At 41.9% G+C, this 18,524-nt stretch overlaps 1 protein-coding gene across 1 annotated transcript in view; it reads left to right on the top strand.

Moving 5' to 3' along the window:
• Positions 1–17,494, top strand: part of PPA1 (pyrophosphatase (inorganic) 1) — a 22,806-nt gene extending 5,312 nt beyond the window's left edge. Inside the window, exons 2-11 of the mRNA XM_019507799.1 lie at positions 2,195–2,259; positions 7,072–7,125; positions 8,044–8,163; positions 9,980–10,066; positions 10,390–10,516; positions 11,321–11,448; positions 13,104–13,189; positions 13,435–13,504; positions 15,510–15,549; positions 17,100–17,494. Coding sequence (XP_019363344.1) covers positions 2,195–2,259; positions 7,072–7,125; positions 8,044–8,163; positions 9,980–10,066; positions 10,390–10,516; positions 11,321–11,448; positions 13,104–13,189; positions 13,435–13,504; positions 15,510–15,549; positions 17,100–17,131 — 809 coding nt within the window. The 3' untranslated portion in view covers positions 17,132–17,494. The remainder of the gene's footprint in view (positions 1–2,194; positions 2,260–7,071; positions 7,126–8,043; positions 8,164–9,979; positions 10,067–10,389; positions 10,517–11,320; positions 11,449–13,103; positions 13,190–13,434; positions 13,505–15,509; positions 15,550–17,099) is intronic.
• The last annotated feature ends 1,030 nt before the right edge of the window (positions 17,495–18,524 follow it).

Below are 18,524 nucleotides of genomic sequence, written 5' to 3'. Positions count from 1 at the left end.
TGGGTGGGGGGTAAGTGGTGGGACCGGCAGGGGGGAGCTGTGGAGGGGCAAAGGGCATGGGTCCAGCTGCTCGATTTTTCCACCACCTGTTCCCTCTACTGTAACCCCAGCTGCCCCCCAGTCCTCTTGCCCTGCTGCAGCAGTTGTAGAACTGTGTATGGGGGGAGCGGGGTGCGTACAAATCCAAGGCAATCCTCCAATAATCAGGTTCTGTGCATGGAAAATCATAACAAACTTATACATTCTTTATGTATAAAATCTAATTATTGGGGGAGCATCTTAAATTCAGAGTAATCTTGCATTTGGGTAAATATGGTGAGTGAGTACTGATATTAACAGTAACAATAAAGAGACAGTATTAATAAAATGAGACTTTTGAACTTTGTTCTGTTAGTTCACTGGAACTTTACCAAGTGACTTTTGTGACTTCTGGTGACTTTTATGTTGGCCTTTGCCTAGAGGCTAGCTAATAACATTGTTCCTGTATCATGAAGCAAGTAGGAGGCATTTGGGGAAAAAGCTGCCCTCCCTGCCCCCTCCCTGCTGTCTATTCCATGTATACTGTTAACAGCAATGCTCTTTCTGTTGTGGCTTAAAGTCCCTATTGGGGACTCCAAACTCAACCTGCAGCAGTGCACTGAGACAAAGTGGATGTGACTCCAGAGTAAACTAATATTTTAATCCTTGTCAGTACTCTGTTTACTGATGGTTCTGGCCACAAAGCTTTTAGTAGTAGCCTGTCTTACCTCAAAACCAGATATGGTATCATGTAGCAGACAAATAGTCACTTTCAATGAGTATTTTTAGCTTTAAACAAGATATGCAATCATGAGGAACACACAGGGTTGAGAAGATCCTGCCATTGTACCTGCAGAGTAGTCTGGAACTGCCTTCAGAACCTCACCTGCGCAACAGGCCTGAACTGAGGGTTGTTGCCATTTTGGAGAACTGCTACTGCAGAGCGAGAGGAAGTAGGAGGGAGTTAGATCTATTAATTTTGGCTTGTGATCATGGTTAGTCTTCAATAGGTAGCTCAAACCTATGGAAAGGTATCTTCATAGCTAAAGTACTCTTCTACATCTTAAAACCATTTACTTGCTGGGAGGTCTAGAGCATTTATGGGGAAAAAAGTGAGGGAAACGGTCATATTTATACAGAATGTTATACACCTGTGCTACCAGCTTCTTTGAGTGTTTGAACCATGCACATGAATTCTGTTTCTGCATTTTGTTTCACTGCACTGTAGCTGGTGAGAAGCAGGTGTTGTCTGGTAATAACTTTTCTTATTGGACTAACTATGTAGCTAGAAAAGTTAACAAGCTTTCAGGAACAAAGGCTGCTTACAGACATTAAAAAAAGAAAAAACGCACTTCATCAGAAGAAGCGGCATGTTACTTTGACCTGGCTTTGCAGCATCTGTGAAGTTCGGGTGCTTCAGCAGGGCTTTTTGCTGTGTTTAGCTAAAACTGATTCAATCAGCTGTTGGATAAAAGCACCAAAAAAGCTCTACTAAAGCACCTGGTCTAGACAGATGTCATGCAAGCTGGGTGCATTCAAGGTGCTGCCTCTTCTGGGCATGCGCAGAGCTCAGCATGAGAATGCACTGAGTTTAAAGTAAAGCACAGTTTTTTTTAGTCTGGTTTTGTTTTTTAATGTCTGCAAGCAAGCAGCCAAGATGCTGTTCCTTAGGTCTGGTAAAGAAGCACATACTGTCTTGGATAAATACCAGGTAGAACTATTTATTTTTGCTTAACTCCATTATCTAAATAACTGTTGTATATTCCATACACTGTTATGGCTACGGCATGACTAAATGCTACTGTAGCTAGTGAGGCAGGAATAGAAGCATAAACATAAGTACTTGGAAAAGATAAATTCATTTACTTCCTATGTACATGTACAAAACTTATTTGAAAATGTGCAGCTATTATGGAGCCTTCTGCAAAGAAGTGATTGGGATCTTGAAGTCATCTTGTTTTGTATTGAATGAGATGTAGAGTTTTAGACTCCTGGTTGCAGCACTAGTTACAACAGTAGACTGACTTTTTTTTTTTAATCTTTTAATCTGACACTAACTTCACTGTTACTATGTCAAAATGTTGAACCTAAGCTATGCGCGCAACTAACTCCAAAGCCATAGTAAGCTATCTAATGGCAGCGTAGTAACCAATTTGTTCTTTTTTTCCCTCCCCAGAAAATGATAACGGACAATACATTTCACCATTCCATGACATTCCAATATATGCAGATGCTGGCAAGGTAATGTATATGACTACATTGCGACCTGCAAACTCTAGTCATTTAGGGTGCCTGTAGATGTGTGAGGAGGTTGCTCTGATGCACTGTAATTACAGTGTGTTGGAGCAGACTCAATTAATCGAGTCTACTGGAGCATGCTAATTAGCGTGCTCCAGCAGTCTCTGCATCTCGTGTGTCAGCATACCTGTGCTTCAAAATGGTGGTGGGGGCACTTCAACCATAAAGATCATGTGCCTCCCAAGGCCGGAGAGGCATGGCAACAGGGAGCCCCTGCAGGTGGCCTCAGCAGTGAGGGGGGACGGTGGCGAGTGATTGGTGACTGCCCACAGATGCAGTTCAGGGTGATGGGGTGGCAAGCAGTGACTGGCCACAGGTGCTGCCATTAGCCAATCTCAGGGGGTGCATGTGCACCCCTTACACGTTGCCAATGGCTTTAACTAAAGCTTGTTTGACAAGATGCTGTGGGTGCTTTAATCGTGACCTGCTTAAGGCAAGATGCATATAGTTTCTCTTTCCTGGAAGGGCTCAGTAGGGAAGGCATGTGGTGTTGACGTCTGAGTTGAGTGATTACACAACAGAAGCTGATGGTAGCTGGGTTCTTTGGGTAAATCTGATATTTTTTTATTAGACCAACTCAGATAGTTGGAAAAATTCTTCTTAGCAAGCTCTTCAGGCTGAGGAAGCATCTGCAGATGGTGTGTGCCCTTCCTGGATGGAGTGCATAGTAAAGAAGTTAGAGGCTGGTATAAATGCAAGAAAGCCAGTCAATGAAGATGTAAATTGAAGAGTCAGTGAGTGAGACAGGTTGGGGGTGGGGAGAGAACTGAAGGTAGCTGAGCACTTAACAATCTGTGCAGTTTCCATTTGTTTATTGAGCAACCTGACTTCAGTGAACTTCATCCATTCTCTGCAATGGCAAATAAACACTAGTGTAAATGTAGCTTCAAACTGAATTATAATATGTTTACCCTAGAACAAGTTTGATATTAGTTTTGGTGTGTGAGGAGAAGGGGAAGAGGCACTGCTCTGTTAGCAAGCCATTGGTTGATTTTTCTTAAATGGGCAATCAGTTTTGATTGCAATCTTATGATAATTGTTTTGCTTTATGGACACAGTATATTAAGATCACAGTCTTTGAGTGTTTAATGCAAAGTATGATTCAGAAGTGAGGTTAAAGCCCTGTGTCCTGTAAATTGCCCCTGGTGAGCTGAATGCCTCTGTAGAGTTTCACCAACATCATGTGCGCCACACACAAAACTAAGGTCCTTTTTTACTGAGCCACAGTGAATCACAGGTGAAAAAAAAACTGTTAAATGGGTGTGGAGGAAGAGATTTAAGACAGCCAATCTTGTACCATTGTGTGAAAAGGAATTGTATTGGATTTCTTTCAATCCATGTAATATTTAAATAGTTTGTTCTCCTGGAATAGGATTTTTATCTTGGGGGTGGGGAGAACTGTGTGGGGGGAAAAATACTAATCCACTGGTTTTGTAAATGTGTGCTACACAGCCCTTTTCTGCTGGATCTTGATATTCTTGCTGCATTGTCCTTAAGTACTGTGATCAGACAGTTAAGGCTAAATTTTCAGCTGTGTAAAGTTAGCTTTGTGTCAGTCACCCAATACAAATCCATTCTGATGTCAGTATAACCAGCTACTGGAGATCCTCAGGGTGTGTAGGATGACTTTCTGCCCTGTAATGCTAAGTGTGTAATAAGCCCTTAAGGCTGTTGGAGTCTGCTCTGGTTATGTGGCTGCTCTAATTTATGTTTGCGGTCTGGTCAAAAACAAGACGGTTTTAAGTTAGTCTTGCTGCAGCTTTCCTCCTTCCTGCACCTGCACTGAGCATTCCTCAGTGGTGGTTTGGGATCTAGGAATGATATATCTCCAAACAATCTTTCATGTGTGAATTGCTCCCAAGATTTATAGAGCTATATTTTGACAGGATTAAAAAAGTCTAGTATTGCTGTAGAGATGGAAGCAAAACAATCTGACCTAAACTGCTTCTGCTGCTGTAGTACTTACTGATGCTCATGGGAGAACCACATAGGTTGGATCATAACAGAATTGAGAGAGAAATTGATTCTGCATTTCATAAGGATTTAACAAACCATAAAATCCCGTCAAACTGGGCAATGGCCATACCCAGTACTGCTTAGTGAAGATGTTGGATTTAAGTAAGAATTGTTGCCATTTTTTCACCTTTTTCCCACCCATCGTGAGTTAAATGATTGTCATTCCCATTGTACAAAGTAACTTGTATGGCTTAAGTTTACAGAGAGAATCTGTTAATTTAGTAGTGATTTGGGTGATAGGATTGAGTGCACACTTAGTAGATTTGCAGATGATACCAAGTTGGGTGGACTTGCAGACACTCTTCCTGAAATATATGAAGTGAAGGCCTCCCAACCTCTCTTTGGACTGGTTGTGTTAAGCAAACTCTTAATATCTATCAGTACTTTTCCTCCTTCCTCTGTTATATGGTTTGATGGTGAGGTAGTACATACAGGGGGTTATTTTCTGTGCTCATAAATTAATGATAGTGATATAAGAGAAGGAAACAGAAGAGAGATATGGATACAGAGTTCACTGGCTGTCTTTCATTTATTACAGTAAAGACTCAGTCAGAATATCTGACTAGTATTTACTTGCACTATTATCATTCTGATGCACATGGCAGTTTACCATATACTGAGAGATGGTGTCTTACATATAAGGGGAGGATGAGCAGGGAAAAAAAGCCCTCTCATCTGTAGAAAGCAAGATTTCGTGTACATGAACCATGTTCTACGTGTAACTACCATGCATCCCAGAACAAATAACAAGTATGATGTGAGGATGTTGGTGTACCAAATGATAAGATGCATTTTGTAAGTTAAGACCACTTGTGAAGCAGTATATGCTCAATTGGGTGAAAAGTAGGGTTTTGCCTATTGTACTAACTTCAAAAGCAAGTATCTGGAAAGTAATGAAATGCAAAAAGGTAGTGCCTCACTGCCTCAGTGTTCATGGAATTGGGTTGAAGATGAACTGGGAAGTGTATTCGTGTAAAGGTGACTAGCTGCTTCCAGGCTGGGTACATTTCCCATGCTAGTCAATCTTGGATAAGCACTTGGCACACTGCCAGTATGTCTGTGGGATGAGAAGTCATTAGTGATGCATGTTGGAGGGTCTAAACTATGCAGTAGAGTGCTGATCATGTTGGACTATTTTCTCTCTCTCTGTTGCAGGAATAATTCTCCAGGGAACTTTCCTGGTCACTATGCAGGTCAAGTAACAGCTCAGTTAGGGAGCCCAGCTTAGGGCAAAAGGTTAAAGTACCGTCTATTCACTTAAGAGTCTTGTGCTTTTAATCCTGGTATTTAAGATCTTGGAAGGATTATAATGTGTCCCTCAGTCTAGAGTCTGAGAGATGCTGACCTTGTCTGGACGAGGATTCCTGCTCTCATAGCAATTAATGTGGCCTTGCAGTATGTTGGTGTATTAATTGTGTATCCTACATGATAGCAAACTTTCCCACTTTATTCCCAAATATCAGTGGTTTTTGTTAAGCAAGCAAGCTTTCAGAAACTGTCTACCGTCAAGGGAAGACAGTTGCATACTCCAGTTCCCTTTTGCACCATGTGAAAGCCAGTTTTTAATTCTGTCCACATAAACACCGAGCAGCTGCATTTTTGCCTTGCTCTGATTAATTTAATTTCCCCACCAGCAGATCTAATCCTTCTCTTCTGCCTGTTTGTGTATCGTTCTGCTACTAATGAAGCACCAGGAACTTACAGAGAGCCTCAGTAGCAAATTCCCACTGCTGGAGGGCTTGAACAAAGTCTGTATGATAACTGCTGTGTTAATGCAGTTAACTGACTCTGACATATACCAGTATAAGTCCCTTTCACCTGTATAAGTTTTTTCCTGAACTATTAGTGCTGCTTGTCTGAGGGCTAGAAGGATTGCTGGATGCTATGCAGCCAGAAGCTCCAGGTGCTCAAGTTTTTTACTTAACTTTTTGTCAGTCTTATTTTTTAGGGGAGAGAGCCTCTAGAGGGAGAGGGACTCCAGTGTCAGTACAGTTTACATCAATGGGAGTCATCAAATCCCACCTGTAGTTTCAGTACTTAAGGAGAAAGTTGTTAATCACTCATACTACTTGCGTATGCCCTGCTGAACGTGTTCTTTCTGTATAGGAAACTACCTTACAGACAAAAATACAGGGTATCTTTCTACTATTAGGGCTATCTTAAACTAAATCCCTTAGTACTGGGGTTTTGGTGCATCAAGAACACCATATAAATAGCTGGCTCTTAATTGGATGATTTTAGTTTTTTGAAGTTTAAATGCTCTTTATTAAATATTCAGGTTTTAATTAACTGTCCCAATTACTATACAGATTATATAAATGAACCATTCTGATATCTTCAGGTGTCTAAACTAATTCTTTCTTGTTAGTGCTAAACAAATTGATGTCTATCATGAGATACTAGTTGCTGTGTATAAACCTTTAAACTAAAAAGCATTTCAGGATCTGCCAGAGGCATGGGTAACTTTTAAGGAAAGATTCTTGTTCCACCAGTTATGTAAAAACCATTGTCAGGCTATAAAATCCCTTAAAAGAGTAGTTATGAATGAAGGAATTATTCTAGTCTAGGTATTGTCTTGGAAATCTCCAGGCTGTGGGGTTTTATCAAAACTTCTGCAGAACATAGCAAAATGTTATAGCCTTTCAAACAAACTCATCTGCAGTGAACTAGTTACATGCCTTTTTAGTATATAGGGTTTACTTATCATTCTGGACTTACTGATCTGCTTCTTGCCTTCAGAATTTGTTCAACATGGTTGTGGAAGTACCTCGATGGACGAATGCAAAGATGGAGGTAATTAGACCACTTTTTTTTCCTTTAAAGTGAAATTCAGCAAAGAATTGGGAAGTCTCATTGCTTCAGTGATCTTTTAGATTTATGTTGTTAAACACTCTAGATTCTAAAACCTAGAAATGCAAGTTATAAATTTAGAATTATCACAAGCTTTACTGATAATGGAGTAAGCAAATATCATGGAACTTAAAGCTCCGTAAGCAGAGAGGACTGGCCCAATAACTGTGGCAGACTGCCAATTAATTGCGGTGCGTGGGCAGTTCTTAATTTTTTTAAATGTTGAAATGGTGTGCTGAATGAGCCTAGGTTACTCCTGGGGGTGCAGCTATGTTCCATCACCAAGATCTTAGATGGAGCTGTGATCCCCTTGCCTCAGCCTCTGACATGCCTTGTAAGAGGATTTTCTGGGAAAGGGATTAACTTCCACCTACCTGCTAGGTTGTTGGAATTGCTACAGGCACATTTAGATGTAAGGAAGAACCAGTACTGTAATGCCTTGTGAGAAGGGCAGGTGCTCGGGGAGTAGTCTCCCCTTATGACTCACGACTAGTTCCCACAAAGTACGAGAGCCACAATTCACAAACTGCATCTGAATCTGCAACTAAAGTCTTGTCACAGAGTACCAAGACAGTTTGTATTAAGCAACTTCAAGAGGCAAAAGTGATCTATTGTGGAAAATACTTATCTTGTACTAGGGAACCCAAGCCACTAATGAAGTCTTAAGCCATATTTTGGCATCTGCCTATGGCCAGACTTGGAAGGGCACTAAGAACCCAATTGATCAGATTGACCTCAGTGAGAGTTACTCCGTCTTCAGCACCCATTAATAAATAGATGAGTTCTTAGGTCCTGCTGTCTTCTGAAAATCTTCACCTAGTTTAATAAAAATACTTGCATGCAACTCTTGCCTCTTTTTAGATTGCAACAAAGGATCCTTTAAACCCAATTAAACAAGATGTGAAGAAAGGGAAGCTGCGTTATGTTGCTAACATATTTCCCTACAAGGGATATATCTGGAACTATGGTGCAGTCCCGCAGGTATTGTAATGTACATGTATGGTTTGGGATTTTTCTTAGTGGTGAGGAGGAGCTAGGTATTCATCAACCACCGTTCAGAATGTATTTATGTAATGTCTAAATGCTACCAAATGAATAAGATGGCTTTAAGAAACGCATGGATGCTTATCTTACTGGGGTGATGTGACCCCACCTGACTTCTGCCCCTTGGGCAGGGGGCTGGACCCGATAATCTCACGAGGTCCCTTCTAGCCCTAACGTCTATAAAAGTCTATGAAGATCTTCTAAAGCAGAGGTCAACAATCTGTGGCCTGTGGGCCAGATTTAGCCTGCAGAGCTGGGGAGATCCTGTGAGAGGGCTTTACCGACATGGCAACTGCGTGGTAGGGAGTAGTAGTGGCATGGGGGAGAGGGATTGCAGTGGTACAGGGACCAGGTTGGAAGCATTAAAGCGGCCTCTGCTCCAAAACATTGCCAAGTAGGTACATCACAAACAGGTCTAGAGAGGTGATATTTCCCCTCTATGCAGCATTGGTCAGGTCACAGCTGAAGTACTGCATCCAGTTTTGGGCGCCACACTTCAGGTGGGATGAGGATGGCCTGGAGAGAGTTCAGAGGAGGGTCACTTGTCTGATTAAAAGCATGCAGAGAAAGCCCTATGTGGACTGATTGGGGAGACCTGAACCTATTCAGCCTCCACAAGAGGAGGCTGAGAGGTGATCTTGTGGCTGCCTACAAACTTATCGGGGGGGCGAGAAAAAAATAGGGGATGCAGTGTTTAGCAGGGCGCCTGTTGAAGTAACTAGAAATAATGGCCACAAACTGGAAGAGAACAAATTCAGATTGGACATCAGGAAAAAATTTACACTGAGAGTTGCCAAAATATGGAATAAACTTCCAAGGGAGGTGGTACTGTCCCCTTCCTTGGAGGTATTTAAAAGGAGATTGGACAGACACCTGGCTGGGGTCATCAGACCCCAGCACTCATTCCTGCCCAGGGCAGGGGGTTGGACTCGATGATCTAATAGGTCCCTTCTGACCTTACATCTATGAACTATGAACCCCATACTGTAGATCCATTCAGATTGTATTTGCAGTAGCTAATGAGGAATTTTTAGATGCAGCACAGATGATTACTAGTAGAAATCTCAAGAGAGAAGTAGGTAAGCAGTTTACAGTGTAAACAGGCTTATGCAACTGCTAGAACAAAAAAAACATCTAGAAACTAGACTTGATATTTAGCCTCTAGGATGAATTTGGAGTTTAGAAGGGATGCCTCACCTTAAAAAAGGAACTGTGCCTTCTAGCTAACCAAGTAACCTGCTTAAAGGCAGCAATACACTATGTATCATGGGTTTCTCTGAGTTGTGTCTAGCCATTGCTGTAAATTCAGAAGCCTTTTGCACTCTGAAGGAAGGATTGAGGACAGAGGTTATGCTGGCTGTCAGCCAAAAAAAATAAGTGTTCTGTATTAAAGCTAATTTTCTGTGCCCTTTCTCTATCCAAGAGGAAATTGTGAAAGGAGTCCAAAAAAAGGGGCGGGGGAGGGAGTGTGAAGAGAGGGAGCAGAGAGAGAAAGTGGATGTAGGAATGTGGTTTTCTGAACCCAGAGTCCTTAATTTACAGAAACTGGTTAAATATAAGAGGAAGCATATGTAACTACCGCTTCAGCAGCACCAAAACTGACTCTTCTCACTGAAGTCCAATAGGTGCAGCAGTCCATCTTAAGTAAGCCTTTTCACAAGATTATTGCTTCTTGCCTGAATTAAACCTTGAACCATCCATTCACTAAATTTTCTTTTGGGGGTGGGGGTTATGGCTCTCTCTTGCCTTGTAGACATGGGAGGATCCAGGTCATAAAGATGAAAATACTGGCTGTTGTGGAGATAATGATCCAATTGATGTGTGTGAAATTGGAAGTAAGGTAACTGCATAATATTTATCTCTTTTAGAACTGTAATCATAACAATCTGACCTCAAAGACTGCTGCATTTCTGTCTTTGTTAATGCCTCAGTTAATGATTGGATACCAAAATGTGTCATCTTAACTACTAATTTGAACTGTATGAATCTGTGAATTAAGCTAATGGTCACCCAGTAGCGTGGCTTTGAATCATTGATAAGATGGAACCTAATCTCTTTAGTGTTGTATCCCCTTATACTATTTTAGGGTGTTTAACAGTTGAATTGTGAGTTCTTTTTGGCCATCTCTGAGCACCTTGGTGCACATAACTGATATTTTCATAGGTATGCTCAAGAGGAGAAGTAATCAGTGTGAAAGTCCTGGGTACGCTTGCGCTGATTGATGAGGGGGAGACAGACTGGAAAATAATTGCAATCAATGTGGAAGATCCTGAAGCAGCCAAGTATAATAGTAAGTATAATAGGAGGGAACAGATACATATTTTGTTGAGGTTTCTTTGGTATTGTAGGGTGTACCTCCTTCCCCCCCTTCTTCTGCTTGAGTATCTTCAAGAGCATTATCCTTTAGGCTGGAAAAATCTGCATTTAAAATCCATAGGTAAAAAATGTGGCCATCTACTTGGAGGTGGCCTTTGCAGAGTAAGTTGAACACATCCCTTCCTTGATTTTCATGTACTCCAGGATCAGCATATCCCTAGAAATGGATGGTGCTGACCAGACCAGTTAGAGGTTGCTTTGGTTTAGCATAGTGCTATAGTTGTCCCTGCACAGCCACAACCTGAGAGGAGGGAAAAGATGGTAACTCTGTTTCCTCCACTAGTGAATTGCATGCCTGAAATTCATAAATTTTTGCTGGCACAAGGCACAGTTTTCACTTTCTTTCTGAGCACTCTCGTTAAGGAATGTTCTGTCAGTTGCTGGACATTCAAAGTCCTGCCCCAAGCTTGTCTCTCTTGAATTTTCCTCCCAGTTTTCCTTTTCCCCTCAACTGGAAAAGGGAGATAATGAGTCTTGTCAGTATTCCTGAGCTTATTTAGGAGAGTCAGATGACTTTTCATGATGGCTAAGCATAACACTAAAAAGGAAATGCTGCAGGTAGCCTAAAATTTTTCTTATTGCACTATAGTAAACCTGCAAAAAGTTCATTTATCTTCACATCTACTAGAATCAAAGATAAATGGACAAAAGAATTGCCTGCAGCACTTTTAGATGGGCCCTATTTATGTGATTTATATAAGGGTTTTTATTCTGTTAGATATTGATGATGTCAGAAGGATGAAACCTGGATACCTAGAAGCTACTGTAGACTGGTTTAGAAGGTACAAGATACCCGATGGAAAGCCAGAAAACCAGTTTGCATTCAATGAAGAATTTAAAGACAAGGTAAATACCTCGTCTGTAAGGCACATTCTGATTGTTCATCACAGTGGAGCTTGGTGAGGATGTATAGGTGGTTGCCGGGAAGTATTATATACTTAAAAAAACATTAAATCTCTTATCCAATTTAATTTTTCATTCACAGGGCTGGACATTACTCATTGTATTCTTCTCCTACTACTCTAACAACAGGCCTTGTTTCTCCTAGCGTGAATTTGTATGTTGACAAAATTGGAATCAAAAGCTCAAAGGCAGTGCAATTGCTTATCACTACACAGCTGTTGGAATTAGATTAGGTGTATCCACCCCCCACTTTGCCTTTGCCACTTACATGGGTCTTTTCAGTATTGGGAGTCTCTGGCATAGAATCAGCATAGTAAATCCCCAGCTTCTAGTAGTGACTGTCTTGCACCGTAACTAGAACACAGGGGTGTATAATTTGGTTTCTCTCTGTCCTGCCAACCCTTTCCTTCCCCTCTTCTGTGCCTTGCTCTTGTGCCAGTAGAGCCTGTTGGAAAAGGAAGTAATATAAAGAACCCAACCCTTAAGGCTACTATAATTTATGCCTGGGAATCTGACTTGCACCCAGCTGCCTCATTATGACTTAAGTTTTGTCACCTTTGTGTGCACTTCTTCCCTTTAGACTTTGTGTTGTGCTAACTGGCAGTAATCAAGCAGCTGACCTTAGCTCTTACTAGTTACTGGAACTTTTTTATTCCTGTGTCTCAGACTGCCTGTTGACTTGCTTGAGGTAAAGATTTTGTCTAGGCATCATTCCTTCATTTTCACTTGTTTCCTACATCAGTAAAATGTTAAATATATATTTTTTTAACCATAGTCATGCCATGTTTCATCTGGCTTTGACTGTAATCTCATCACACTACTAGTACTCCTTTATGGATCTCTTGTTACTGAAGGGCTTCTGTGTATTAGACTGATGCTTAAAAGAGGAAAGAAAAACCTTGAATTCAGATATTTTGAGTGTCAAGTTTCTTTAAACACAAAAGTGCTTAAAGCAATTTTGGCTTAACTAGTAATTTCCTTTGCTTTAGGTTTAAACACTTTTTGGCATTAGTCTCTAAAATTTAACAGGTGATTAGCTCTTCTTTCCTGTTCTTTGTCCCTTTAGGCTTTTAGACCACTCTTGTATAAAGATTTATCATGGCTGTTGGGAAAAATCAAGATTAAGTTAGAATTGACCAACACATGTTGGCAAACTTCGACCCCCCCGCCCTACCTAGGAAACTGAGGGGAGAGGAAAGATAGATTTGTGTTTTAAGAGCCCTAGTCTGAGATTTGAAAGATCTGGATTCAGTTTTTTAGCCACATCACAAGTTACTTACCTAAGTTTACATGGTATGTTCCCATCTTTAAAATAGACAAGACAGTTGCATAATCCTTCAGTTTATAAATTGCTTGGAGCAAGCACAGTTAATGACTAGGAGTTTGTTTGTTTCTTTACAGTAACCGGCACTGTATCACCCTAATCTTCCTAAAAACTCTAGGTGCCTCTCTAATACTGACAGAAGACAAAAATACCGTGGGGGGGAACCCCCCCTCTTTTAAATATCTTCAAAAAGATCTACTTGTAAATCTGTCTGATTCTGATTTAATTTTTTTTCTTTTATGTGTAATGTGAAAATGTTACTTTTAAATCCTAGGATTTTGCAATTAAGGTCATCCAAAGCACTCATGAATACTGGAAAGCTCTAGTAACTAAAAAAACAGATGGAGGAGAAATCAACTGGTAGGTTACTACTGCTGTTACAAACTTTTTTAAGTTTAAGGTAATGATAGTAAAATTTGCCTTCACAACTGTAGAACTTTGTATTACTCTTTTACAGATAAATCAAAACTGTGATGAAAGCATTGGGTGTGGTTTTTTTTCTTTTTAAATTTGGCAACATTTATATTGTTTCTTAATTTTTCCATTGACTAATACATTTGGGACAAAATGTGTTTTAACATTGTTGAAACTGACCTCTCTTCTAGTACAAATACAACGGTGTCAGACAGTCCTTTCTGTTGTACCCAAGAATGTGCAAAAGCTACTGTAGAAATGGTGAGTACAAGTTCAGCTGGATGTCTAACACTGCTTCAGTGACATTAAAGAGAAAATGAAAATGCCTTGGGTTAGGTGGTGGCTGAAGAAACTGTTTTGCTGTTAGGAATAGCCCATTAAACTTCCTGAAATTATTCTGGATGACTAAACAAACTAGCTGTATAAGAATCTATACACAAACACAAGTACTGTTTGCCCTTCTACTTCCAGAGTCATTTTTTCCTTGTTAATCTTTCAGAAGAGATTCCACTCCTTAGCTGACTGAAACTCTTAAGGATCTCTTTAAAATTGACATGATAAGCATTTTTGGAGACATTGGAGATTGGAACCACTGCCAAAAAGCACACTTCTGATGCCTGAAGTGCCTCATGTCAAATGTATTGTTTGGCATTTCTAACTTGCTCTGTTAATCCAAGCTTTTAAGCAAGGGAGGAATCCTAGTCCTGAAGTTTCACCGAGACATCCTAAGTCTGTGAAGTAACATGCTATCCAGGAACTTCTATTAAAGTGGTGCTAAAGGTGGATGCATCTACACATGCATATTAATGTGCAGCAATAAACTTTGGGGCATATTGCATCAGAGTTCATTGCTCGCGGGTGCTGTGTTTACACACGTGCCTGGGACTACAGCATGTTGAGCCGAGTCAGGGCAGCCATGGTTGGCAGGGGGACTGGTGGGTTAGCCTGCCAGCCTGAGGCTGCTCTGACCTGGTTCAGTGTGCTGCGGAGAGGCTGGCTGGGGCATGAGGGTACTCCAGTGCAGGGCTAGCTACCAGGCAGCCCCTGTACTGAAGCACTTTTGTGACCCAGCCAGCCCCATCAGTGTCTACATGTGCATTGCTGCATATGAAAAAACCCTGCCACAGGGTGGTACTTATATTTACAAGTACTAACCTGCTGTGGAATTTATTAGTTTCCTGTGACCTAATAGGGTCACATGTGTAGATGCTGAGACATTTACTGTGGAGCTAATTAGGCAACTCCGCAGTAAGCATCTTGCATAAACATGCCTGGTGTGTAGAAACAACCTCAAGGGCATGGGCACATGTACACTTAGAGTGATTTTAAAGGAGAAGAGGAGCTGGTGCTCTACAGCATGCAGTGGATTTTACACTGTAACAGTTACAGTGGCACAAAACCGGAGTGATATAAATGTAAGCTAAACTGTTCCAACTTTAACCTTGCTTCATACAGGATTAAAGTTGAAGCGGTGTTCCTACATTGGTATTGCACCCTGTTCCTGCACCTGCAACTGTTACAAGGTACCAGCTGCTGTGTGGTCCCCTCCTATTATGAAATGGTTCCAAATGTACCTTTGTCCTTATCCAAAGAGAGAGAATCCTTCCAGCAGTTTGGAGTGAAAGCATAAGCCATTATAAATGCAAACAAAGGTTTACAGCATTTCTAAAAACCAGAAGTTGTTACAATTGTGAATTGCCTGGAATATTGTGAGAAAAGCATTTTTTATTAGAATCTGAATTGGAGTTGTCACCAGCTAGAATACCTTTTTGTCTTGCCTCTAACCGAGTAAGTAGAAAACTCTCATGAGTATTGAGTCTTGAACCCAACACTCATTTTAAGGGTCTATTCCAACACACAGAGTTTTTTTTTTTTCTAAGCTACAGAAAGAAAACAGCGTACACCACACTAGCATGGTAATGATGCCTCCTGAGAACACAGCTTAACCAAAGTATAGGGGGAAATGAATCACTTTTTCACACAGCTAGGCCTTTGTCTTGTGCAGAGCTAGTTCTATTGCTTTAACTGGAATTTGAAGTACAGACTACCGAAGGTTCACAGTGTTTAACAAAGTAAGAACAGAGGAGAAAAAAAAGAACAATATTGGCTGGTGTGGATCCCTTCACAGTTAATGAACTTGGATTTTAAAGTTTGTTTCATAAAGTAATTGCTTTTGTGTACTTAAACTACTGGTCTCAGATCTTAATGCAGTCTGAACCATAATACCTTCCATAAGTGACACCCCTGAACACAGTTGTCATTACAGGTACCACCTTGTGGAGTTGCCAACCCAATACCACCTGAAGGTAAGGTTTGAGACACCCATCTCATTCTGAATCCAGTTTGACAGTTTCTTTAGGCAGTTGTAAGTAGGAAAATTAATACGGACTTGATAGCAGAGCTGAACATTTAAATATGGTGCTAAACCAAAGCCAAAGAAAGTTTATGCTTATTAGAACTCAAGGCCTTGTTAGTAGCTACACTATGTCTAGGACCAGGGAGTCTCAAATAGTTTAGTCAGGGCACCCCTCTAATTTTTTTAAATTTAACCAAATTTCTCAACCCCTGGTTGAGAGACACTACTATTATACTGCCTCTGCTTATCTCAGTGGTTCTTAGCCAGGATGTTCCTGCGTGTATTAGTGTTTTCTGATAAACATAAAGCAGACAGAACCAGAAACATAAGTTTTGGACCCTGGGAAAAACCCCGCTCCTGTGATAGGGTGGGGTGTTGGAAGGATGGGGTGGTCTTATCTGCCTAGGGTGTCCCCACACCCAGCTTCTTCTGCCGGGCTGTGTAAAGGGCTGCTCTAGCTTGGCCTGACCCCCTCCAGCAGAGCAGTGTAAAGGCTGCTCCACAGCACAGGCTCACTTTTCCAGCTGGGCAGTGGAAAGGCTGTAGCCAGAGCACTCTTGCCATAGCCCTTCCCAATCTAACTCTGCATGCTTCTCCCAGGAACAGGGGTGTGGGATAGTCCCATCTCCCCATAGTGCCTGTTTCTAGGAGGAGCATATGGATTGGGAACAGCTGCAGGAAGAATGCAGGTTCCAGCTACAGCCCCCCTCATTGAGAACTACTGATCTTGGACATCTGAATAGCTGTCCCCCTGCCTTGAACTCCTAATTGGTACATGCGCTGGTGCTGTGAAAGTGAAAAATGGAATGTCGCAGCTCTATTTAGAAGCAAAGGAAATGTCTGCTCTAGCAGGTTTCTTGAGCTTTGGGAGAAGCTCTGAAGGGAGCTGATAGTAGCAGAACACTCCTTTCCTTTAACCAAAACTGATGTAGGGGAAGGCTTTTAATAGCAGTGTAACTAATACCAATACCAAAGTAAAATTCAAGTCAGCTAAAGAAGTGAAGCTAGGCCAAAGAAATGAGAGAGAGAAGGAAGTGTAGTAAATATGACAGTTATCAGAAAAGCATTACTCCTCTCTCTAGAGAGCTTCTAAAGCTTTTTTTTTCCCCAATTGTTGCCTGCTCTGTTTGTTTAAAATATTTGTTTAATTCTGAGCATGCTTGGACATGTAGCTTTATAAAGAATATTCAGTTACTAGTTTATAAATGGGTTCAGGGCTTAATGCCTGTCTGTCTGTGGGCTGCTGCTACGCCATGCCACACCAGAAGAGGAAGGCCTGTTCAGTGCTGCGTGGGGGTCGTGCCATGCAGCTTCTTGCCAACATGGTGTGCACTTTGGGGGGATGCAACCCCATGGAAATCAGATATTAGCACAGCTGTAAGAAATTCCTTCCTAGTAGCCACCTTGGTGTAGTAGCTTCTATAACACTGAGGTATGCAAGTGTGCGGCTCAACTTGACTCCAGTGCATAGTAATGATGTGTGTTCTCTCTCTCTCTTAGTGGACAAATGGTTCTATTACCAGAGAAACTAAGACCTAAAGATGAATCTTAAAATGACTGCACTCTTCCATCAGAAATCATGCCTGCAAAAATAGATGAGCAGTAGTTTCATGTTCCATGGTGGGGGGAAGGTCTTGCATATGTAACTTATTCTAATTGCATATCTGTCAATGATGCGGCTTGTTCGTGATGTACCAAGGTCATACAGTGACTGAAAGGAATTATTTGTCTGAAGGGGGTTGCGGGGGAGGGGGAACCTAGCTAGGCAGTCTTAAAATAGCCTTGTACATCAAACAGTAGCTGTTTCTGTGCACAGATGTGCCCAAATGGGTGTAGAAATACTTGATGTATGTTTACTCTGTTAGTAAAGAATAAAATAATGTTGCTCAGAAATATTCTGTGGATTCCAGCCTCCTTTTTTAGCCTCTCTTCTGCCACCCATACACAATGCCAGTCTAAATCATATAAGCCTTAAACAAACTTCTCAAGAGGAGCCAAAGGCTGTGTGTTTGCCTTGTGATTCACTGCACCTTTCCACAGGAGGGATCGTGGTATTTTAAGTCAGTGATTGAAAAGTCATTGTAATTCTGCTTGGAAAAGGGCTTAGGCTTGGAGAAACTTGCATGGATGGCAGCAGGCCTAGTTTGTGTGGCAGGCAGTTGATTAAGAAGCTCTAGCACGCTAATTAGAGTAAAAATGCAGAAAGGTTTTGCTTGAATAATGCTGTGGCTTGCAGAAATTCACCAACCCTTCTTGCAAGTGCTCTAAATAAAGCGATTGCCAAAAATCTTGTCCATGAACTACACAGCCTGCCTGGTGTTGGTCAGCTGCTTTGACGGGTGCTCGCATTGCATCACTTGCAAGCTCTGCCCCAGTAGTTTGCAAACAGGCTTCAATCTGCACAAGTTTCAGAAGTAGAGCTCCCTTCAGAGGCTCTGACTTGTATTTGCTGGGGTGTAAGATGATGGCCCTGTGGAAAGTTTTGCGCATTTCAGGGGACAGCCCTCTGTGTAGGGCTAGGGCTAGACACAGGCCTGGGCCAGCCAGGTGGCTACCTGGGGCTTGCACAGAAACGGGGCTCGTAAATGGTAATTTTACTTATTATTATTATTATTATTATTATCATCATCATCATCATCATCATCATCATCTCTGGCGAAGGGGGGGCATACTAAAAGTTCGCCCTCAGAGCTTGAGGCGCTGGATGGGAGCTCGACCCTGCTTTGCCGCCGGGTTTCCCTGGCCGCTGCCTCAGGTGCAGCCCGCTTCCGAGCGCGGTCGGGAGGGGGCAGCGGACCGACCCGCGCCACCAGGGGGGGTTCCTACGGCTGCTCCCGGTACAGATCTGCCCCGGGACGTGCGGCAGGGCCCGGGCTGCCCCCGGCGCCGGCTCTGGGCCGCGGAGCGGGAGCGGGGGGCGACGCG

This window comes from Gavialis gangeticus, unplaced genomic scaffold (assembly GCF_001723915.1).
Source record: "Gavialis gangeticus isolate Ggan-Ray unplaced genomic scaffold, GavGan_comp1, whole genome shotgun sequence".
Classification (NCBI taxonomy): domain Eukaryota; kingdom Metazoa; phylum Chordata; order Crocodylia; family Gavialidae; genus Gavialis; species Gavialis gangeticus.
Note: the sequence above shows the minus strand (reverse complement) of the source record. Positions and strands in the feature narration are given on the sequence as shown.